This window comes from Anomaloglossus baeobatrachus, chromosome 8, assembly GCF_048569485.1.
Source record: "Anomaloglossus baeobatrachus isolate aAnoBae1 chromosome 8, aAnoBae1.hap1, whole genome shotgun sequence".
NCBI lineage: Eukaryota > Metazoa > Chordata > Amphibia > Anura > Aromobatidae > Anomaloglossus > Anomaloglossus baeobatrachus.
In genome coordinates this window covers 101100026-101124633 of record NC_134360.1, presented here as the reverse complement: position 1 = coordinate 101124633, position 24608 = coordinate 101100026, and the positions used below count along the sequence as shown (strand labels likewise).

At 48.1% G+C, this 24608-nt stretch overlaps 1 protein-coding gene across 4 annotated transcripts in view; it reads left to right on the top strand.

Annotated features, from left to right (window-relative positions):
- Positions 1–18834, top strand: part of EP300 (EP300 lysine acetyltransferase) — a 508128-nt gene extending 489294 nt beyond the window's left edge. For all 4 annotated transcript variants that reach the window (XM_075321927.1, XM_075321925.1, XM_075321926.1 and 1 more), the window contains exons 29-31: positions 4941–5102; positions 5309–5590; positions 15163–18834. In XM_075321927.1, the coding sequence (XP_075178042.1) occupies positions 4941–5102; positions 5309–5590; positions 15163–17349 (2631 nt within the window). In that variant the 3' untranslated portion in view covers positions 17350–18834. The remainder of the gene's footprint in view (positions 1–4940; positions 5103–5308; positions 5591–15162) is intronic.
- The last annotated feature ends 5774 nt before the right edge of the window (positions 18835–24608 follow it).

Here is a 24608-nt window from a genome sequence, read left to right as displayed (position 1 = left end):
TCCATCCCCCATGCTGCACACTCCCCATCGTGCTCCATCCCCCATGCTGCACACTCCCCATCGTGCTCCACAGTCACACATCAGTCAGTAAACACGCACACATCTGATCGCATACACTCACACACTCACACACACACACACCCCACTTCTCCCTGTGCCCACCGGTGTGCGGTCCCAGCAGCTGTGCTGCACGCCGTGCTCCTCTGCCGACACTCACAAATCCGATCGCATACACTCACACACACACATCAGAACACACTCACGCACATCCAATCGCATACACTCTCACACACACACACACACACACTCTCTCTCTCTCTCTCTCGCACACGCACACACACGATATCGCACATACGCGCTGACACAATCACAACATCCGGAGATACCACATGCTTCCGGCCATGTGATCCTCCGGCAGGTCCTGGAAGGTCACTGCACAGTATCGCCGAGGAGAAGCAAGCGATATCACGGGATGTTGTGAGCATGTGGATGCGTGAGGTGTGTGAGAGAGTGAGTGTGGTCTGATGTGTGTGTCCTTATGTGTGTGTTCTTGTGTGTGTGTTCCGCCGCTGCAGGACCTTGATGCGCTCACCTCGGGGCGAGAGGCCATTCTGTGTGGGGGGTGGAGCCTGGGCGAGCGGCCAATCCGTGCGGGGGGGGCGGAGCCGAGGCGAGCTGCCAATCCGTGCAAGGGGAGGAACCGAGGCGAGCGGCCAATCCGTGTGGGGGGCGGGGCCATGGAGAATCCGTGAAGCCGAGCGGCCAATCCGTGCGGGGGGTGGGGCCATGGCGAGCCCAGCGGCCAATCCGCTGTTTGTCACCTTAAGGAGATGTCATATGTCAAGGACACAATTTTGGAGCAAGACAGGCAGACAAACAGAATAAGGCAATTATATATATAGATGTATATATGTATGTGTGTGTGTGTGTATGTATGTGTTTGTATATATGTGACTGTGACATGCCAGGCACACACACACATACATACACAAGCACTAATATATATTATATAATATATATATTCACATACATACACACATACACACACACATATGTGTATATATATGTGTGTGTGTGTGTGTGTATGTGTGTATATATATATATATATATATATATATATATATGTGTATGTGTGTATGTATGTGAATGTATATATTATATAATATATATTAGTGCTTGTGTATGTATATGTGTGTGTGCCTGGCATGTCGCTGTATGGAGACTTATGAGCCATGCTGTGCTCCTCTACTGTGTTTCTCCGAAAATAAGACCTAGCAGGAGTTTTCACGCATGCTTAAATATAAGACATCCCTTGAAAATAAGACCTAGCCGCAGTCCAATAATGAAGTGTCCATGCAGCGGTAAAATAGTTAGACACTGCAGGACACTTCATTATAGACAGCAGACACCCCCTAAATAAGGAAGAGACAAGACCCCCGATCGTACTCACCAGACGCCGGAGCAGGTGATCACATCAAGGTCCTGCGGCGGAACACACACACACACACACACACACACACACACACACACACAGATCACACACACATCGATCACACACACATCGATCACACACACAGATCACACACACAGATCACACACACAGATCACACACACACAGATCACACACACACACAGATCACACACACACACACAGATCACACACACACAGATCACACACACACACACACACAGATCACACACACACACACACAGATCACACACACAGATCACACACACACACACAGATCACACACACACAGATCACACACACACAGATCACACACACACAGATCACACACACACAGATCACACACACACAGATCACACACACACAGATCACACACACACAGATCACACACACACAGATCACACACACACAGATCACACACACACAGATCACACACACACAGATCACACACTCACAGATCACACACTCACAGATCACACAGATCACAGATCACACACACACACACAGATCACACACACACACACACAGATCACACACACACACACACACACAGATCACACACACACACACACACACAGATCACACACACACACACACACACAGATCACACACACACACACACACACAGATCACACACACACACACACACACACAGATCACACACACACACACACAGATCACACACACACACACAGATCACACACACACACACAGATCACACACACACACACAGATCACACACACACACACAGATCACACACACACACACAGATCACACACACACACACAGATCACACACACACACACAGATCACACACACACACACAGATCACACACACACACACAGATCACACACACACACACAGATCACACACACACACACAGATCACACACACACAGATCACACACACACAGATCACACACTCACACACACACACACACACACACACACTCACACACACACACACACACAGATCACACACACACATCACACACACACACAGATCACACACACACACAGATCACACACACACACACACACACACACAGATCACACACACACACACACACAGATCACACACACACACACACACAGATCACACACACACACACACACACAGATCACACACACACAGATCACACACACACACACACACACACAGATCACACACACACACAGATCACACACACACACACACACACAGATCACACACACACAGATCACACACACACACAGATCACACACACACACAGATCACACACACACACACACACAGATCACACACACACACACAGATCACACACTACAGATCGCATCCACACACATCACATCCAGTGATATCGCTTGCTTCTCAGCGGCGATACTGTGCAGTGCAATGACCTTCCAGGACCTGCCGGAGGATCACATGGCCGGAAGCATGAGGTATCTCCGGATGTTATGAGTGTGTGCATGCGATTGTAGTGGTATGTTCAATATTGTGTGTATGCGATCGGATCCGTGAGTGTCGGCAGGAGGCAGAGGAGGACGGTGTGCAGCACAGCTGCTGGGAGATCACAGGGAGATCTGGGAGCCATACAGACACCCCCTGAAAATAAGACCTAGTGCTTTTTTCAGGGCAAAAAAAAAGTCTCTCTTATATTCGGGGAAACAGGGTAGGAAATTAAATATACAAATTGCCTCTCCAGAAAGGAGGACTTGAACGCTGGTGCCACCTTTTGGAAGTAGTAATCCTAAAGGTCAATATTGAGCCTTTATCCTAAGGGTAACGTCTCACTAAACGACGTACCAGCGATTCCGACCACGATATGACCTGGTCAGGATTGCTGGTGCGTCGCTATATGGTCGCTTGTGAGCTATCAATCAGGCAGATCTCACCAGTGACCAGCCACCTGCTCCCTGCACACGTAGCCAGGGTAAATATCGGGTAACTAAGCAAAGCGCTTTGCTTGGTTACCCGATATTTACCTTGGTTACCAGCGTACACCGCTTAGCGCTGGCTCCCTGCACATGTAGCCAGGGGTAAATATCGGGTAACTAAGCAAAGCGCTTTGCTTGGTAACTCTGTGTACCCTGGTTACGTGGGCAGGGAGCCAGCGCTAAGCGGTGTACGCTGGTAACCAGGGTAAATATCTGGTAACAAAGCAAAGCGCTTTGCTTAGTTACCCGATATTTACCCTGGTTACCAGCGTACAATCTGTGCTCGTTGGTCTCCCGCCGTCATACACGCCAATGGGTGCCTGCACAGCGGGAGACCAACGAGCAAAAAATGAACCAGAACAGTGTGTAACGATCAGCGATTTCACAGCATTGGCCAGGTCGTGCTTAGTGTCACACACAGCAAGATCGCTAATGAGGTCACTAGTACGTCACAAAACCTGTGACTCAGCAGCCTTCTCGCTATGTGAGAAGTACCCCTAAGTCATATGGCAAGGCTCGTTCAAAGGTCAGTATTGACATTTGGGATTGCTACTCCCAATTGGCAGCACTAGAGTTCAATTCCTCTTAGGCTAGGTTCACACTTCCGTTAAATTGTATCAGTCACAATCCGCTGCTCTGGTAAACAATGGAATCCGTTTGGCGGATTCCGTTGTTCCCATAGACTTGTATGAGTGGCGGATTGTGACTGATGATGCTGCGTTGCACCCTGCGCCCGACTGATCAGTCGTGGAACGACTGACCGCCGGGCGGGAGGAACGCAGCATGTAATGTTTTTTGAGCAGCGCGATCCGTAGGATTTCGCTGCGCATGCGCTCTCTGGCTCCCAGCACACGTAACCAGGATACGCATCGGGTTACTAAGCAATGCGCTTTGGTTAGTTACCCGATATTTACACTGGTTACGTGTGCAGGGAGCCAGCGCTAAGCGGTGTATGCTGGTAACCAAGATAAATATCGGGTAACCAAGCAAAAAGTGCTTTGCTTATACCCGATATTTAGCTTAGCTGTGCAGGGAGCCCGACACTTCCCCGTTCGGCTCCGCCCCCTCCCGTACTCAGCATGTGTACACACACACACACACACACACACACTCTCTCTCTCACACACACCTGTCCCCGGGAATGACGTCCTCAGTGCTACGGCCCCGCTCGGCTCCACCCACCCCGAACCCCGCCTCCTCGCGCTCCGCCCCCCGCACACAACGGAGTCCGACAAACAATTCTGTTTTGTCATCCGTTGTACAGCGCATCAGTCACATGCGTCTTACTCTGGAGAGGAAATTTTGTATATTTAATTTCACAAAGGAGCATTGCAAGGCTCATGATCCTCCTCACAGTGAAATGCCAGGCACAAGGAGAAATGTTACCTCTATGTACAGTACATATAATCATTATATACATACCCTTGTATATTCAGAAATATATTGATGTGTTTATAAAGCTAAATTGACATCCTGTGTGTACAAACTATTTGCCAATAGGGTGAAAGGATATTTATCAGAGATGTTTAATTTTCTATGTATTTTGTTTAAAAGGTTGGAAAAGGGGATAGCAAAAATGCCAAGAAAAAGAACAATAAAAAGACAAGTAAGAACAAAAGCAGTTTAAGTCGAGGAAGCAAGAAGAAACCTGGAATGCCTAATGTTTCTAATGATTTGTCTCAGAAACTGTATGCTACTATGGAGAAACACAAAGAGGTTGGTGGTTCATGATCTGACACTTCTACAATGCAGTAGATTACTTGAGATACTGTAATGTCAGTAATCACCGTAATCTGGTTGTTACCGCATTACCCAATAACTTAAAAAATCTGTAAAATTAACTAAAAAATAAATAGTTTTAAACTGTGTTTGTTTTTTTTCTTATTTTTACATCAACTTCATTCCTCCTTTTTATGATGCAGGTATTTTTTGTTATCCGTCTGATTGCTGGTCCTGCTGCCAACTCTCTTCCTCCAATTGTGGAACCAGATCCCCTAATCCCCTGTGACCTAATGGATGGACGGGATGCCTTTCTAACTCTGGCCAGGGACAAACACTTGGAGTTCTCATCTTTGCGTAGATCCAAATGGTCAACCATGTGCATGTTAGTGGAACTTCACACCCAAAGCCAGGACCGGTTTGTGTATACCTGCAATGAATGCAAGCATCATGTGGAAACAAGATGGCACTGCACAGTTTGTGAGGTAAGTGTCCGTCATCATTTACTCAGGTCAATTTAACAGCAAGGTGCAGTGTAAAAGTGGCAGAATTCTGAAGCATTTTACGATTTAATCCACACTTTTTTACTTAACCCCCTCCTTTTGGTTTTATTTTGTTGTTTTTTTCTTCTAAGACCCGTTGCTTTATTTCCAGTAACAATGCCTTATAAGAGCTTGTTTTTTGCCTGATGACTTGTAGTTTTGAATCGAAAATAGAACATTTCACACAAAATTCTGTATAGATGCAATTTATTAAGTGTAAGCAATCTAAAATATAAATGTAGACTTTTCAGTCAACATATGACCATCAGTAATACTGCACATAAGGAAATAAAAGCTAAAATTGTATGTGTAAGACAATAACCAAACATGAAAATGTCATGAAGAATATATAAAATAAGACCCAGAATATGTGATGATTACATAAAAGAATGTGTAGATATTCACCAGTAAAGAGATGAGAATAATACAAGCAAAAAATAGGATAACTAATATACCAAGCAGGAAAATACAAGTGAGACGCCAGAAACAAAAAGGTGGTGTGCTAAAATTGAGTAATCGTGGAATATCAGTACATAATAAGCAAATTGAATAACTGTGCGTCAGGGTAAAACGACATCTGTGCCTTAGTGGATTGCAGTGGTGAGAAGCGGCACGTGCTGCAGCAGAGAATAGCATTCAAAAATGTGTGTGCAAGGCAGGGTTAAAGAAGTCGTCTACGGCTTTGACAGGACCTTCTCATTCTCCATGTGTGCTTCCATAGAAATAAAAAAGCCCCTCCGCTGCTGTCTCAATTCCAGTGATGCCAGAACCAATGTGACATTGATAATCGATCCCCACATCCAATCACTGCCAGCTTGTCTCCCCGCCTTAAGACACAGGAGTGACTGAAAGGAAGCGAGCGCTCACTTCCTGTTAATTACTGAGTTCTGACATCGCTGGAACCGCAACAGAACCAGAGGGGAGTATAAACCTTTTGTTTTTATGGAGGCACCCATGGGGAATGACAAGAGGTACTCCAGGTAGTATGAAACACCTTTAAATAGCTGGCCACCTGGAACTAAAGTAAACACGAGCAAGAGAAAATCTGCAGTCTGAAAAGCCTCATAGCAACTGAAAAACCTGGTGGAGATGTCAGAGAAGGGTGAAAGGAGCATGAGGAAAGCCGTGGTATGCAAGCCTCAATTGTGTATGGCATATGGACTGATGTCGGAGGCAGGGAGGAGTCTCCTGAGGCACTGATCTTGTGAAGTTGCTGCAGGGAAATCCAGTGTGGTCACAGTATCGTGGTAACTCGGCGGACTTGGGTGCAAGGATATAGAAAAGGTACAATGATAGCAGACCCTGTAGGAGAACTATAGATGATCTGATGACATAAGAGAGTTCACCATAAGTGATCATAAGGGTAAGACACATAATCAGCAATTATGCAACTAAGAAATAATAGGTAGACATATACCTCATATAATAATAAAAGAAAATTAAAAAAAAAAAAAATATATATATATATATATATATATATATATATATGTATGTATGTATGTATGTATGTATGTATGTATGTATGTATATATATATATATATATATATATATATATATATATATATATATATATATATATATATATATATATTCCCAAATCTAGGGGGAGGTTTGATCACCCTATTATAACTCACATAGGTCTAATTTTTGGATATTGTAGGAAGAAAATATCTACAATATCTACACATGATCATATAAAATTAACCTCTAAAATACATTAAAGGGACAAACATTGTATATCCAATTCCTTGTTGAGACGTAATGTTTCAAGTGAAGCGTTGACTGATTCTATTTCCCTTTGTGTGGGGGAATCGAAGTATATAGACAGTGTCTACTTTATAAAGAAATCATTAATTAAATAGTTTTCCATGTGAATCCAGCTTTGCGGTTTATCTTAGCTCACATATTTTATGTAATAATCAAATATGCTGGGTTTTCTTTTGTATATTTTCCTTTGTACATTTTTCATGATATTTTCATTATATTGATTGGTTATTGTTTTACACATACAATTTTTGTTTTTAATTTCTTACATGCAGTATTACTTGTAAAGGTCATTTGTCGACCTAAATGTCTAAATTTATATTTTGGATTGTTTTCACATAATTCATCTATAAGACTACCATTTATTTCTTTTTCGCTCCTAATTGGGAGACCCAGACAATTGGGTGTATAGCTACTGCCTCCGGAGGCCGCACAAAGTACTACACTTAAAAGTGTAAGGCCCCTCCCCTTCTGGCTATACACCCCCCCGTGGGAGCACGGGTCCCTCAGTTTTTGCTTTGTGCGAAGGAGGTCAGACACGCACGCATAGCTCCACTGTTTAGTCAGCAGCAGCTGCTGACTATGTCGGATGGAAGAAAAGAGGGCCCATACAGGGCCCCCAGCATGCTCCCTTCTCACCCCACTTTCTGTCGGTGGTGCTTGTTAAGGTTGAGGTACCCATTGCGGGTACGGAGGCTGGAGCCCACATGCTGATTCCTTCCCCATCCCCATTAGGGCTCTGGGCGAAGTGGGATTTTACCGGTCTCCAGGCACTGAGACCGTGCTCCATCCGCAGCCCCTGGAGAAGCCGCTGGATATGGAGCTGAGTATCGTCAGGGACATGGCCCTGCTCCGTCAAGGTACTCTGTGTCCCCGTGCATACGCGCGCACACCGCAGCATTGCTGGGTGTGTTAGTGCGCCGGGGACAACAGCGCTGCTGCGCTTGTGCCATTTCCTTACTTCAGCTTAGCTGAGTGGGTAGACTCAGGGAGAACGGTCGCGCCGGCCGCTGGGACTGCGACGCGGCTGGGACTTGTGGTGCGCCGGGGACTTCCGCGCTGACCGTGCATATATCACGGCCGCGCTTATTACTACAGTCCCCGGCTTTTGCGGCCTAGTTCGTTCGTTCCCGCCTCCGCACCTGCCAGTCAGGAGGAGGGCGGGACGCTGTACAGAGCATCAGCGCTGAGGGCTGGAGTCTTTTTTACATACTCCAGCCCTCACACCAGGCACAGTAGGACGCAGTTTCCCGCACTTTGTCTGTGGCACGCCCACGGTCCGCCCCTCTTCACAGAACGCCGGCAGCCATTCCTGCCTGCACGCTGAGCTGCAGAGGGGAGACGGGGAGACCCAGACATGGGATTCTACGGCCTCATACCCGCTGTTCAGCGGGCGGTAAGCAGCCTCAAGGGCTCACCCCCACTTGTGCCGTTTGTATACTGAGTATTTTGTGTTTGCAAATACTTTGTACTGTACGGTCGCTGGTGATTCTCGGCTATATACCCTCCTAGATTACAAGGAGGCAACAGCATGTCGTCCGCAAAACGCAAGGGTGCCAAGGCACAGACATTATATGCTGCCTGTACCGCATGTGGGGCTGCTCTACCGGCAGGTTCCACTGACCCCCATTGTGTGCAGTGCTCGGCCCCTGTGCAACTTGCACAGCCGGGGCCTCTGCTGGACGTGACCCAGGGTGTACCACCTGTGAATGCTGTCCAGGTGACAGGAACGGAGTTTGCAGCTTTTGCTGACAGATTGTCTATGACCATGTCAAAGATTCTTGAAACATTGCAGTCTAGACCAGTAACTCAGACCTTGGACACTGTGGCATCATTGCTCCCTGGTCCCCCTCAGCTGGAACACTTCCAAGCTCCGGGGGTGTCACATGCACCCCAGGGTGACGATTCTGACTCGGACGACAGTCCCAGACAACCTAAGCGGGCTCGTTATGAGGGGCCCTCAACTTCGTCTCACTGGTCAGGATCCCAGCGGGACGAATCTATGGGTGATGAGGCGGATGTAACTGATCAAGATTCTGATCCTGGGACCGCTCTCAATCTGGATACACCGGATGGTGACGCCATAGTGAATGATCTTATAGCGTCCATCAATAGGATGTTAGATATTTCTCCGCCAGCTCCTCCTGCGGAGGAGGCAGCTTCACAGCAGGAGAAATTCCATTTCAGATATCCCAAGCGTAAATTAAGCACTTTTCTGGACCACTCTGACTTTAGAGATGCAATCCAGAAACACCACGCTTATCCTGAGAAGCGGTTTTCTAAACGGCTTAAAGATACACGCTATCCTTTTCCCCCTGACGTGGTCAAGGGTTGGACCCAGTGTCCCAAGGTGGACCCTCCAATCTCCAGGCTTGCAGCTAGATCTTTAGTTGCAGTAGAAGATGGAGCGGCACTTAAAGATGCCACTGACAGGCAGATGGAGCTCTGGCTGAAATCCATCTATGAAGCTATTGGAGCGTCGTTGGCGCCAGCTTTCGCAGCCGTATGGGCACTCCAAGCTATTTCAGCTGGGCTTATACAAGTCGACTCGGTCACACGTACATCTGCCCCGCAGGTGGCACCATTGACCTCTCAAATGTCTGCATTCGCGTCTTACGCGATTAATGCTGTCCTGGACTCTACGAGCCGTACGGCGGTGGCGTCAGCCAACTCCGTGGTTTTGCGCAGAGCCCTGTGGTTGAGAGAATGGAAGGCAGATTCTGCTTCCAAGAAGTGCTTAACCAGTTTGCCTTTTTCTCGTGACCGATTGTTTGGGGAGCGTTTGGATGAAATCATTAAACACTCCAAGGGTAAGGACTCATCCTTACCTCAACACAGACAAAACAAGCCCCAACAAAGGAGGGGTCAGTCTGGTTTTCGGTCCTTTCGAGGCTCAGGCAGGTCCCAAGTCCTCCAACTCGTTTCTTCAGAACTTCCCCACCGCCCGACCGAGCCGATGCTCTGCTGCAGGCGGTGGCCGCTCTAAAGGCGGAAGGAGTGGTGACTTCCGTTCCTCTTCAGGAACAAGGTCACGGTTTTTACTCCAATCTGTTTGTGGTGCCAAAGAAGGACGGGTCCTTTCGGCCCGTCCTGGATCTAAAGTTGCTCAACAAACACGTAAAAACCAGGAGGTTCCGGATGGAATCTCTACGCTCCGTCATAGCCTCAATGTCTCAAGGAGATTTCTTAGCATCAATAGACATCAAAGATGCTTATCTTCACGTGCCGATTGCGCCAGAGCATCAGCGTTTTCTACGCTTCGTTATAGAAAGCGAACACCTGCAGTTCGTAGCGTTACCTTTCGGGCTGGCAACAGCCCCTCGGGTCTTCACCAAGGTCATGGCAGCAGTAGTAGCTGTCCTGCACTCGCAGGGTCACTCCGTGATCCCGTATTTGGACGATCTACTTATAAAGGCACCCTCTCAAGAGGCATGCCAACACAGTCTGAACGTGGCACTGAAGACTCTCCAGAGTTTCGGGTGGATTATCAACTTTTCAAAGTCAAATCTAACCCCGACCCAATCACTAACATATCTTGGCATGGAGTTTCATACTCTCTCAGCGATAGTGAAGCTTCCACTGGACAAGCAGTGCTCTCTGCAGACAGGGGTGCAATCTCTCCTGCAGAACCAGTCCCACTCCTTGAGACGCCTCATGCATTTCCTAGGGAAGATGGTGGCAGCAATGGAAGCAGTCCCTTTCGCGCAGTTTCATCTGCGCCCTCTACAATGGGACATTCTCCGCCAATGGGACGGGAAGTCGACGTCCCTCGACAGGGATGTCTCCCTCTCTCAGGCAGCCAAGGACTCTCTCCGATGGTGGCTTCTTCCCACCTCATTGTCAAAAGCAAAGTCGTTCCTACCCCCATCCTGGGCGGTGGTCACGACAGATGCGAGCCTATCAGGGTGGGGAGCAGTGTTTCTTCACCACAGGGCTCAGGGTACGTGGACTCAGAGAGAGTCCACCCTTCAGATCAATGTTCTGGAAATCAGAGCAGTCTATCTTGCTCTGCGAGCCTTCCAACAGTGGCTGGAGGGCAAGCAGATCCGGATTCAGTCGGACAATTCCACAGCGGTGGCGTACATCAACCACCAAGGGGGAACACGCAGTCGACAAGCCTTTCAAGAAGTCCGGCGGATTCTGACGTAGGTGGAAAACACAGAATCCACCATATCCGCAGTTCACATCCCAGGCGTGGAAAACTGGGAAGCAGACTTTCTCAGTCGCCAGGGCATGGACGCAGGGGAATGGTCCCTTCACCCGGACGTGTTTCAGGAGATCTGTCGCCGCTGGGGGATGCCGGACGTCGACCTGATGGCGTCACGGCACAACAACAAGGTCCCGGTTTTCATGGCACGGTCTCACGATCACCGAGCTCTGGCGGCAGACGCCTTAGTTCAGGATTGGTCGCAGTTCCGACTACCTTATGTGTTCCCACCTCTGGCATTGTTGCCCAGAGTGCTCCGCAAAATCAGGTCCGATTGCCGTTGCGCCATTCTCGTCGCTCCAGACTGGCCAAGGAGGTCGTGGTACCCGGATCTGTGGCATCTCACGGTAGGACAACCGTGGGCGCTACCAGGCCGTCCAGACTTGCTGTCTCAAGGGCCGTTTTTCCATCTGAATTCTGCGGCCCTGAACCTGACTGTGTGGCCATTGAGTCCTGGATCCTAGGGACCTCAGGTTTATCTCATGATGTTGTTGCCACCATGAGACAGGCTAGGAAACCATCCTCCGCCAAGATCTACCACAGAACGTGGAAGATATTCTTATCTTGGTGCTCTGCTCAGGGAGTTTCTCCCTGGCTATTTGCATTGCCTATTTTTCTTTCCTTCCTGCAGTCTGGGTTGGAAAAAGGTTTGTCGCTTAGCTCCCTTAAAGGACAAGTCTCTGCGCTATCCGTATTCTTTCAGAAGCGCCTGGCGCGACTTCCTAAGGTACGCACGTTCCTGCAAGGGGTTTGTCATATCGTTCCCCCTTACAAGCGGCCATTGGAACCCTGGGATCTGAACAAGGTTCTAATTGCTCTCCAGAAGCCACCTTTCGAGCCTATGAAGGAGATTTCCTTTTCTCGGCTTTCACAGAAAGTGGCTTTTCTGGTGGCGGTCACGTCTCTTCGGAGAGTGTCAGAGCTGGCGGCGTTATCTTGCAAATCTCCCTTCCTGGTGTTTCACCAAGACAAGGTAGTACTGCGTCCAATTCCAGAGTTTCTTCCCAAGGTGGTATCTTCCTTTCATCTCAATCAGGATATCACTTTACCATCTTTGTGTCCGCATCCAGTTCACCAATTTGAAAAGGGTTTGCATCTGTTGGACCTGGTGAGAGCACTCAGGATCTACATTTCCCGCACGGCGCCTCTGCGCCGTTCGGATGCACTCTTTATCCTGGTCGCTGGTCAGCATAAAGGGTCGCAAGCTTCCAAATCCACCCTTGCGCGGTGGATCAAGGAACCAATTCTTCACGCCTACCGTTCTGCTGGGCTTCCGACTCCTTCTGGACTGAAGGCCCATTCTACCAGAGCCGTGGGTGCGTCCTGGGCATTACGGCATCAGGCTACGGCTCAGCAGGTGTGCCAGGCGGCTACCTGGTCGAGTCTGCACACTTTTACCAAGCATTATCAGGTGCATACCTACGCTTCGGCGGATGCCAGCCTAGGTAGACAAGTCCTGCAGGCGGCGGTGGCCCACCTGTAAGAAAGGGCTGCCTGACAGCCCGATCACGAGGTATTCTTTTACCCACCCAGGGACTGCTTTTGGACGTCCCAATTGTCTGGGTCTCCCAATTAGGAGCGAAAAAGAAGAAGGGAATTTTGTTTACTTACCGTAAATTCCTTTTCTTCTAGCTCCAATTGGGAGACCCAGCACCCGCCCTGTTTTTTCTTAGGGTATTTGTTTTTCGGGTGCACATGTTGTTCATGTTGATAAGTTACGTTCTCCGATATTGTTTATCGGATTGAATTTGTTTTTGAAACAGTTATTGGCTTTCCTCCTTCTTGCTTTTGCACTAAAACTGAGGGACCCGTGCTCCCACGGGGGGGTGTATAGCCAGAAGGGGAGGGGCCTTACACTTTTAAGTGTAGTACTTTGTGCGGCCTCCGGAGGCAGTAGCTATACACCCAATTGTCTGGGTCTCCCAATTGGAGCTAGAAGAAAAGGAATTTACGGTAAGTAAACAAAATTCCCTTCTTTACCATTCAATGCCCCAAAGATGGTAAAAAAATCCAAGTGCAGGGAAATTGAGCCAAAAAAATTGCAATTCCACAACTGTGTATTTGGGTTTTGTTTTTACGTTGTGCTTGATTCTCTAAAAATGGCCCAGTGATAAGATTCTCTAGATCAGTACAAACTTGTATAGGTTTTTGTTTATTTGTCAGGGGGATTGTAAGTGGTGAAAATGTTTTAGATATGTTACCCCAAAAATGATTGATTATTATTTTTTTTTTATCTGTGCTGGCATGTTCTGAGATGTGTAACTGCTTCTTTTTTGCAGAGCAAGTTAATGTTTTTATTGATACTGACCTTTTACAGTGGATGTGATAGCTGTATAGGTTTTTTTTGTTTTTTTTTGTGGAGTTGTAGCCACTAGAGTTGAGTGAGTACCTAACTATTTTTGTACTCGCTATACTCATAACGAATACTGACTAATACTCGCGTATTCATTCCGAATAGCATGTGCAATGCAAGTCAATTAGGAAAAAGTCACACCGTAACGAGTAACCCAAATTCTGCACTATTCGTGCGAGTAACAATTAGTACAGGATTCGGGTTACTCGTTACATTGCGAGTATTCCCCATTTTATTGTATTCCACACGCTATTCGGAACGAATACACAAGTATTAGTGTTTGTTTTAAGTATAACGAGTACGAATAGTTAGGTACTCGCTCAACTCTAGAATCCACCAAAAAAACTTCAGTTCTGGTTGGGTTTTTTCTTTGTCTTTACGGCACGACCGATCTGGTTAATTATGAATTTTGGTTGAACCTGTCAGACACGGCAACATAACATGCTTTTTGGGGTAATTCAAATTTTTTTTTTTTTTTGCTTAAATTTTTAGTCCTCTTAGGGGACTTGAACCTGCCATGGCAGCGCATCTACCATGCACTTTAAATGACTGTGAAATATTGACAGCGGCATTTAAGCGGTTCATAACAACAAGCAGATGCCAGCTGTGTAACACAACCAGCATCTGCCGGGTATGGTGTAGGCTCGGCTCTTAAACCGGCATCATGCATAGGGATCCTACATAAAGGGTGCCAGTGTGCCTTATGTCGGTAAAGAGCTTTTCTGAGCTTACAATACTGATGTGTTATCCCTTCTATAGGTCATTAATATATTGTTGGGGGTCCAGTCAGCTGTTTTCATTTGATTGGTGTTTGAATGTAAACTGTGAACAGACGTCATAGCTCCATTCACTGTGTAGTGGCCATTCCCTGGCACTGCAGCTCATCTTACTGCAGCCTAGCTCCTACTGAAATATCTGAGAATGGACATTACACCGTGAGGAGTTCAGCTCCATTCACTGTTTTACATCACCCACAGCTGAAATCATCTGAGACAGAACTTTATACATTTTATTCATTTCAATATACTTAATTTTTGTCAAAATATTTATGGCTTAGTATGTGTTACAAAAAAGTCACCATGTTGAAAATGTGGGTGCTTAATAAATAATGCATTTAATTGCATATTTCCTTTTCAGTGCTTCCAGTTTACTTTTACTGATTTTAGGGTTTTTTTTTCCTTTTTCTTTAGGATTACGATTTGTGCATTACTTGCTTCAATACAAAGACACATGAGCACAAAATGGAGAAACTTGGGCTTGGTTTAGATGATGAAAGTAACAACCAGCAGGCAGCTGCAACTCAAAGTCCTGGAGATTCACGTCGACTAAGCATACAGCGTTGCATTCAGTCCTTGGTTCATGCTTGCCAGTGCCGTAATGCAAACTGTTCTCTGCCATCCTGTCAGAAGATGAAAAGAGTGGTTCAGCACACAAAGGGCTGTAAGCGGAAGACAAATGGCGGGTGTCCTATTTGCAAGCAACTTATTGCTCTGTGTTGCTATCATGCTAAACACTGCCAAGAGAACAAGTGCCCTGTGCCCTTCTGCCTCAATATCAAGCAGAAATTACGGCAACAGCAGTTACAGCACAGACTTCAGCAAGCTCAAATGCTGCGGAGGCGTATGGCTAGCATGCAAAGAACAGGAGTGGTTGTCCCCCAACAAGGACTCCCCTCACCAAATTCTGCTGGCCCAACCACACCCACTGGACAGCAGCCTCCAACACCACAGACTCCTCAACCCCAGTCCCAACAGTCCTCACAACCACCACCACCTAACAGTATCCCTCCATACGGTATAACACGTACTCAGTCATCCAGTAGTATATCACAAGGGAAAGCAGCTGGACAAATGACTCCCCCCACACCACCCCAGGGAGGTTCAGGGCAGCAGCCTGGTCCTCCACCAGCTGCTGTGGAGATGGCCATGCAAATACAGCGTGCAGCTGAGACTCAAAGACAAATGGCAAAGACCCAAATTTTCCCTCGGCCCATGATGAACTCTCACCAGATGCAACCTATGCAGCCAATGGGAATAAACTCACAGCAAGGTCCACGAGGACCAAGTCTTATTGATTCTGGAATGAATCCAGCTGGAATGCCACAGCCTCCGCAGCAGCCACAGCCTCCATGGGTACAAACTGGTCTTGGTCAACCCCAAACGATGCAGTCAAACATTCAGAGAACACCTGTTATGCCTGTGCAACAGGGGCAAACAATAAATATGCCTCCACAGGCAGGTATGGGACAGGTTCCTGGACCAAGCCAAGCTAAACCAAGTTCCTTGCCACAAGCTGCACTTCAAAATCTTCTGCGTACCTTGCGATCTCCCAGTTCACCAATGCAACAGCAGCAAGTGCTGAATATCCTGCATTCTAATCCACAGCTTCTAGCTGCTTTTATCAAACAGAGGGCAGCCAAATATGCCTGCAACCAAGCCCCACAAGGTGTCGGTAACATGACAGGTATGCCATCACAAGTTCACCCCAATGCAGGCCTACAGGGCATAAATCCAATGCAGGCAGTAGGACCACGCCCTACCATGTCCCAACCACCTCAAGCGCCTCAGCAGCAGCCACCCCAGCAGCCCCCACCTTCACAAACTGGCATAGCAGGGATGAATCCACAGAGCCAACAGGTTAATATGAACCACGCTGGAATTTCCCCACAATTCCGAGAGATGATTCTTAGACGTCAGCAAATAATGCAGCAGCAGCAACAACAGCAGCAGCAGCAACAACAGCAACAACAAGGAGCTGGTCCTGGAATGGTGAACCATAGTCAGTTTCAGCAGCACCAAGTTATGGCCAGTTATACACAGCAGCAACAGCAACAACGACTTCAGCACCATATGCAGATGCAACAGGGTAGCATTGGACAGATGAGCCAGGGAATACCTGGAGATGCTGGCAATAGTTTGCAGACCTTTCAGCAGCGCCTTTTGCACCAGCAGATTGGATCTCCAGCACAGCAAAATCCTATGAGTCCACAGCAACATATGTTGCCAGGTCCTGCCCAGTCACCCCACCTCCAAGGCCAGCAACTACCACCTTCATTAAGTAACCAGGTGCGTTCTCCACAGCCAGTACCATCTCCACGTCCCCAGTCCCAGCCCCCTCATTCTAGCCCATCTCCACGCATGCAGCCCCAGCCTTCTCCTCATCATGTTTCTCCCCAGACAAGTTCTCCACATCCGGCAATGGTAGGTGTTGGACAAGGGAATCCTATGGATCAAGGACACTATGGGAGCCCAGATCCCTCAGCTATGCTTTCTCAGATGGCTGGCCTTCATGGTGGGGGAATCTCTGACCTGGGTTTGAGTGGAGACAACTCGGACCTTAATCCCAACCTATCACAGAGCACACTAGACATCCACTAAGAATTGGGGACTGAAGGAAGTTGCACTTCCATTCTTCTTTACGTCAGCTAAGACTGTGTAAGAAATCCAGAAAAGAAAAACAAACTTATTTTCTTCTCAGACTGACTTTTTATACTGAAGAACAGCCGTGTTTCTTTTTTGTGGATTTTGGGAGGGAGGGAAAAGGGCTTGTGGTTATTTTCCGATTTTGATTTGTTTTTCATAATTTTTTTTTTTTTTTTTATTATTCTCCAGAGACGCTGTGCTAAGGGTAAAAAAAGACCTGCAGAGTGGGGAGGGGCATATATTAATATTATTATTACAAAGAATATATTTTCAGTGGCTGTGCCAGCCTCTCGATATCTTCCTGTTGATGATGCAGAGTATTCCCTAGCTCCTCATCTTCTACACACTTAACATGACTATCTGTTTTTATGTTGTGAATTTTGGTTTGTCTTATATTTTCTTAAATTAATGAAAATGAAAAATGTTGACTGTTTTTATTTGGTGTTGGACGGTTTTTGTAAAGCCATTATTTTCCCTGTGTTGCCATTCTTGTCTCAGTTGTCTTTAATCCACATTGATACAATTCTTTCACTGGCCACAAATTGCACTCAACACAGGGCTCATAATCTTTCAAAGTGCTGTGATTTTATTAATATATTGTAATATTTTCAGTAAAATATTATATTATATTTGACTCCCATTTATAGGAATCATGAATCACAGTTGGAAAGGTTTTTTTATGGTCATTTGCCCTATTACCGGGCACAAATGGTTTAAAATTGGTGAGAAGGGACTGCTGTGCTCCAAACAGAGGTTTTCAGAGGATGGTTTAATGTTGCTTTAAAACAGAAGATATATATATATATATATACATATATATATAAATAAATCTATATATAAATAACTAAAATAGCCCCACCCTTTTCTGTGCTGGGAGCTGATTGGGTACAAGGCATAAGAATAATGTACATTTTCACCCTTTTGCATTTTTTTTTTTCATCTTTACAAAAGAAGCCCAGAAAAATATTCTGTTAAGGCAAGTATTTGCAACCTAAATGGTGTTTATATATACATGTTTCAAAGGGGCATCAAGTAAAAATATTTTGTTTATTTTACTATATTATTGCACCAGCCAGGCCAAATGTACTATATTTATTGGACTGTAGATTCTGGAAAAAGAGGTTAATAATTACGAAACACTTTTTTTGTTTGGTTTTCCCATTCATGTTACTGTAACATCTAAGAGAACGGAGAATGCCAATGTTCACCGTAATGCTGATCACAACTGTTCAATCCTATTTCCTTTGGAAAATTTGTATATGGAGAAATAGGAAAGAGACTCTTTTCATGTCTCCCCTTCCCACCCCCTTTTGATAACGTGGTGTTAAATGGTGTAAATCATGCAATGAACCAGGCTCTCCTAAATACAAAATTTAAATCACTGTACAAATTGTTGCATTTCATTTATTACTTATTGTTAAATAAACTGTGTGAGACAGATATTTCTGAGCAGTCTTATTTCTACCATCATGCCAAGACGGAGTTATTTTAGCTGAGCAAGCATTATCTGTCACTCTGTAACATAGTCTGGAAAGAAGCTATTAGATCTTATTGTTTGCCTATCTCCAACATGCAAGTTAACCAAGAAAAAGTGATCAACTTTGGGCCCCCAAGAGTTAAACTAACGTTTTCGACAAACTAATGCCTGGTGTAGGGATTAAACAGGAAGAAGAGCATGAATTGTAAATTGTCTGTGATTGTGCCATTCGCTAAATGTATATATTTAAGCAAAAGGTCTCAGCATATACAGTGGATATAACAAGCCTACACACCCCTGTTAAACACCCCTGTTAAAAATGCCAGGTTTGTCATGTAAAAAACAAAAATTATACCAAGGCTCGTGACCTGGATATGGCGCCGAGCACATGATGCTCCCAGGGATTCCGGTTGCTTGATTCAGCTATAATTTTTATCTGCGACTGTTGAGGAGAGCCATAAGATGAAATACTTAATTAACTTCTTGACAAGGGATTGTGGGAAATATGTCGATTTGCCTTACGTAATTCAGGTTTCAGATCATATACATGACACAGATATAAAGATGCCTGTTTCTTTGTCGCTCCATTGGGAGACCCAGACAATTGGGTGTATAGCTTCTGCCTCCGGAGGCCACACAAAGTATTACACTTTAAAAAGTGTAACCCCTCCCCTCTGCCTATACACCCTCCCGTGCATCACGGGCCCATCAGTTTTTTGCTTTGTGTTGAAGGAGGCACACATGCACGCAAGCTCCACATTTTAGTCAGCAGCAGCTGCTGACTTTATCGGATGGAAGAAAAGAGGGCCCCTAACAGGGCTCCCGGCATGCTCCCTTCTCACCCCACTCTGGTCGGCGGTGCTGTTAAGGTTGAGGTACCCATTGTGGGTACAAAGGCTGGAGCCACATGCCGTTTTCCTTCCCCATCCCTTAGGGGCTCTGGGAGAAGTGGGATCCTAACCGGTCGCCATGCACTGGGACCGGGCTCCCTCCGCAGCCCCTGGGGGAATCTGACGGACAGGAGACCGGGTATCATCAGGGACAGGCCCTGCTTCTCTGAGGTACTCGGTGTCCCCTTGGGGACGGTGCATAGAGCGCCTGTGTAACGGACGCTGCAGCGGCTGCTGTGTGTTTTGTGTCGCCGGGACTACCGCGCCGACCGCGCATGTTTCCCGGCCGCGTTACTAAATTTAGTCCCCGGCTTTTGCGGCCTAGTACCGCATACTCCCGCCCCCGGGCCTACCAGTCAGGGGTAAGGGCGGGACGCTAGACTGAACGTCAGCGGTGAGGGCTGGAGCATACTTAGGTATCCTCCTCCCCCCTCACTGAGCACTGTGGGGCACCAGATTCCCGCACTTTCTGAGGCACGCCCACGGCCCCCTCCTCTGAGAACGCTGGCAGCCATTGCTATCATCATCTTCTGCCGGTGGAGAACTTCAGACCGAGCTCCACAGCTCTGGGAGGCCCAGGCAGGGAATCTGGTGGACACACAACCGCTGAGGGCGGTCGGTAAGCCGCACCGTTTACTAGGTGCTGGTTCCCCTGGGTGCCGAAGTGTGTGTATATATATATATATCCTTATATTGTATACATTTACTCTGTTCGGCCGCATTATTCGCTTTTGGCTATATACCCTCACTGATTGCTCTAAGAGGTGACAACAGCATGTCGTCCGCAAAAAGCAAGGGTGCCAAGGCACAGGCCTATTTTGCAACCTGTACCTCCTGTGGGGCTATGTTACCTGCAGGTTCCATCTACCCTCATTGTGTGCATTGCTCGGCCCCTGTGACACTCACTCAGCCGGAGCCTCAGGCGCTGGTGGGGCCCTCGGCTCAGGTAGAACCGCCGGCCTCCCCTGTCCAGGCGGCAGGGGCAGAGTTTGCAGTGTTGGCTGAGAAACTTTCTGAGTCACTTTCACAATCCATGGCTCAGTCTATGGATAGATGGTCTGCTAAGATACTAGAAGCTTTGCAGTCCAGACCGGTAACACAGGCCCCGGGCACTGTTGAATCATTGCCCCCAGGGCACCCTCAGTCGGCGCAGCAAAGTGCTCCTGGGGTGACTCCTAGGTCCCACGGTGAGGACTCCGACACGGACCGCAGTCCCAGACCGGCTAAGCGGGCTCGCTGGGAGCTTCCATCGACTTCATCTCACTGCTCAGGGTCTCAGCATGAGGACTCTCTGGAGGATGAAGCGGAGGTGGCAGATCAGGGCTTTGATCCTGACGCTGCTCTCAATCTTGATACACCTGAAGGGGACGCCATAGTAAATGACCTTATAGCGTCCATCAACCAGGTGCTAGAACTTTCTCCTCCAACTCCACCGATAGAGGAGTCAGCTTCACAGCAGGAGAAACACCAATTTAGGTTTCCCAAACGTACACGGAGTGCTTTTTTCGATCACTCTAACTTCAGAGATGCGGTCCAGAAGCACCGAGCATTTCCGGACAAGCGCTTTACTAAGCGCCTTAATGACACACGTTACCCCTTCCCCACTGACGTAGTTAAGGGTTGGGCTCAGTGTCCCAAGGTGGATCCTCCAGTCTCCAGACTGGCGGCTAGATCCATAGTAGCAGTGGCAGATGGTTCATCGCTCAAGGATGCCACTGACAGGCAAATAGAGCTCCTGATGAAATCCATCTATGAAGCCATAGGCGCGTCGTTTGCTCCGGCATTCGCAGCCGTATGGGCACTCCAAGCTATCTCAGCTTGTCTGTCTGAGATTAATGCAGTCACACGTGCCTCTACTCCGCAGGTTGTGTCTTTAACCTCTCAGGCGTCGGCTTTTTCGTCCTACGCCATGAACGCCGTCCTGGACTCTGCGAGCCGTACAGCGGTAGCATCCGCCAACTCAGTGGCAGTCCGCAGGGCCATGTGGCTACGCGAATGGAAGGCAGACTCGGCTTCCAAGAAGTTCTTAACCGGCTTGCCATTTTCTGGCAACCGTCTGTTTGGCGAGCAATTGGATGAAATTATTAAACTATCCAAGGGAAAGGACTCATCCTTACCCCAGTCCAAACCCAACAGACCTCAGCAACGGAAGATACAACCGAGGTTTCGGTCCTTTCGGCCCTCAGCCAGGTCTCAATTCTCCACGTCCAACAGGCCACAGAAGGGCCAGAGGAACTCTGATTCATGGCGGTCTAAGTCACGTCCTAAAAAGACCGCCGGAGGAACCGCCCCCAAGGCGGCCTCCTCATGACTTTCGGCCTCACCAAACCGCATCCTAGGTCGGTGGCAGGCTCTCCCGCTTTTGCGACGCCTGGTTGCCACATGTCCAAGACCGATGGGTGAGAGACATTCTGTCTCACGGTTACAGGATAGAGCTCAGCTCTCGTCCTCCGACTCGTTTCTTCAGAACATCTCCGCCCCCCGAGCGAGCCAATGCTCTTTTTCAGGCGGTGAACATTCTGAAAGCAGAAGGAGTGGTGATCCCTGTTCCCATTCAAGAATGTGGTCACGGTTTTTACTCCAACTTGTTTGTGGTGCCAAAAAAGGGCGGATCATTCCGTCCCGTTTTGGACCTCAAACTGCTCAACAGACACGTGAAAACCAGACGGTTCCGGATGGAATCTCTCCGCTCCGTCATCGCCTCGATGTCCCAAGGAGACTTCCTAGCATCAATCGACATCAGGGATGCTTATCTCCACGTGCCGATTGCACCAGAGCATCAGCGCTTCCTGCGCTTCGCCATCGGAGACGAACACCTTCAGTTCGTGGCACTGCCTTTCGGCCTGGCGACAGCCCCACGGGTCTTCACCAAGGTCATGGCAACAGTGGTGGCAGTCCTACACTCTCAGGGACACTCGGTGATCCCTTACTTAGACGATCTTCTAGTCAAGGCTCCCTCCCGGGCGGCATGCCAACACAGCCTGAACACTGCTCTGGAGACTCTCCAGAGGTTCGGGTGGATCATCAATTTCCCAAAGTCAAAATTGACACCGACCCAATCGCTAACTTACCTCGGGATGGAGTTTCATACTCTCTCAGCGATAGTGAAGCTCCCGCTGGACACACAGCGTTCACTACAGACAGGGGTGCAATCTCTCCTTCGAGCCCAGTCACACCCCTTGAGGCGCCTCATGCACTTCCTAGGGAAGATGGTGGCAGCAATGGAGGCAGTTCCATTTGCGCAGTTTCATCTGCGTCCACTCCAATGGGACATTCTCCGCAAATGGGACAGGAGGTCGACGTCCCTCGACAGGAACGTCCTCCTTTCTCGGGCAGCCAAAGCCTCTCTTCAGTGGTGGCTTCTTCCCACTTCTCTGTCGAAAGGAAAATCCTTCCTGCCCCCATCCTGGGCTGTGGTCACGACGGACGCGAGTCTGTCAGGGTGGGGAGCGGTCTTCCTCCACCACAGGGCTCAGGGCACCTGGACTCAGCCAGAGTCCTCCCTTCAGATCAATGTTCTGGAGATAAGGGCAGTGTATCTAGCCCTAAAGGCGTTCCAGCTGTGGCTGGAAGGCAGGCAGATCCGAATTCAGTCGGACAACGCCACGGCGGTGGCGTACATCAACCACCAAGGCGGCACACGCAGTCGTCAAGCCTTCCAAGAAGTTCGGCGGATTCTGCTGTGGGTGGAAGCCACAGCCTCCACCATCTCCGCAGTTCACATCCCGGGCGTAGAAAACTGGGAAGCAGACTTTCTCAGTCGCCAGGGCATGGACGCAGGGGAATGGTCTCTTCACCCGGACGTGTTTCAAGAGATCTGTTGCCGCTGGGGAACGCCGGACGTCGACCTAATGGCGTCCCGGCACAACAACAAGGTCCCGGCATTCATGGCACGGTCTCAAGATCACAGAGCTCTGGCGGCAGACGCATTAGTTCAGGATTGGTCGCAGTTTCGACTGCCTTATGTATTTCCTCCTCTGGCAATGCTGCCCAGAGTGTTGCACAAGATCAGGTCCGACTGCCGCCGCGCCATCCTCATCGCCCCAGACTGGCCGAGGAGGTCGTGGTACCCGGATCTGTGGCATCTCACGGTGGGTCAACCGTGGGCACTACCAGACCAACCAGACTTGCTGTCTCAAGGGCCATTTTTCCATCTGAATTCTGCGGCCCTCAACCTGACTGTGTGGCCATTGAGTCCTGGATCCTAGCGTCTTCAGGGTTATCTCAAGAGGTCATTGCCACTATGAGACAGGCCAGGAAACCAACGTCCGCCAAGATCTACCACAGGTCGTGGAGGATCTTCTTATCCTGGTGCTCTGATCAGAGTTTTACTCCCTGGCCGTTTGCCTTGCCCACTTTTCTGTCTTTCCTTCAATCCGGAATGGACAAGGGTTTGTCTCTCGGCTCTCTTAAGGGACAAGTATCGGCGCTTTCCGTGTTTTTCCAAAAGCGTCTAGCCAGGCTTCCGCAGGTTCTCACGTTCCTGCAGGGGGTTTGCCACATAGTCCCACCTTACAAGCGTCCGCTAGAACCCTGGGATCTTAACAGGGTGCTAACGGCTCTTCAGAAACCACCTTTCGAGCCGCTGTGGGATGTCTCTATCACGCCTTTCGCAGAAGGTGGTCTTCCTAGTGGCAGTCACATCACTTCGGAGAGTGTCTGAGCTAGCAGCGCTGTCATGCAAAGCCCCCTTCCTGGTGTTTCACCAGGATAAGGTGGTTCTGCGTCCGGTCCCGGAATTTCTCCCTAAGGTGGTATCCCCTTTTCATCTCAATCAGGATATCTCCTTACCTTCTTTTTGTCCTAATCCAGTTCACCAATGTGAAAAGGATTTGCACTTGTTGGAT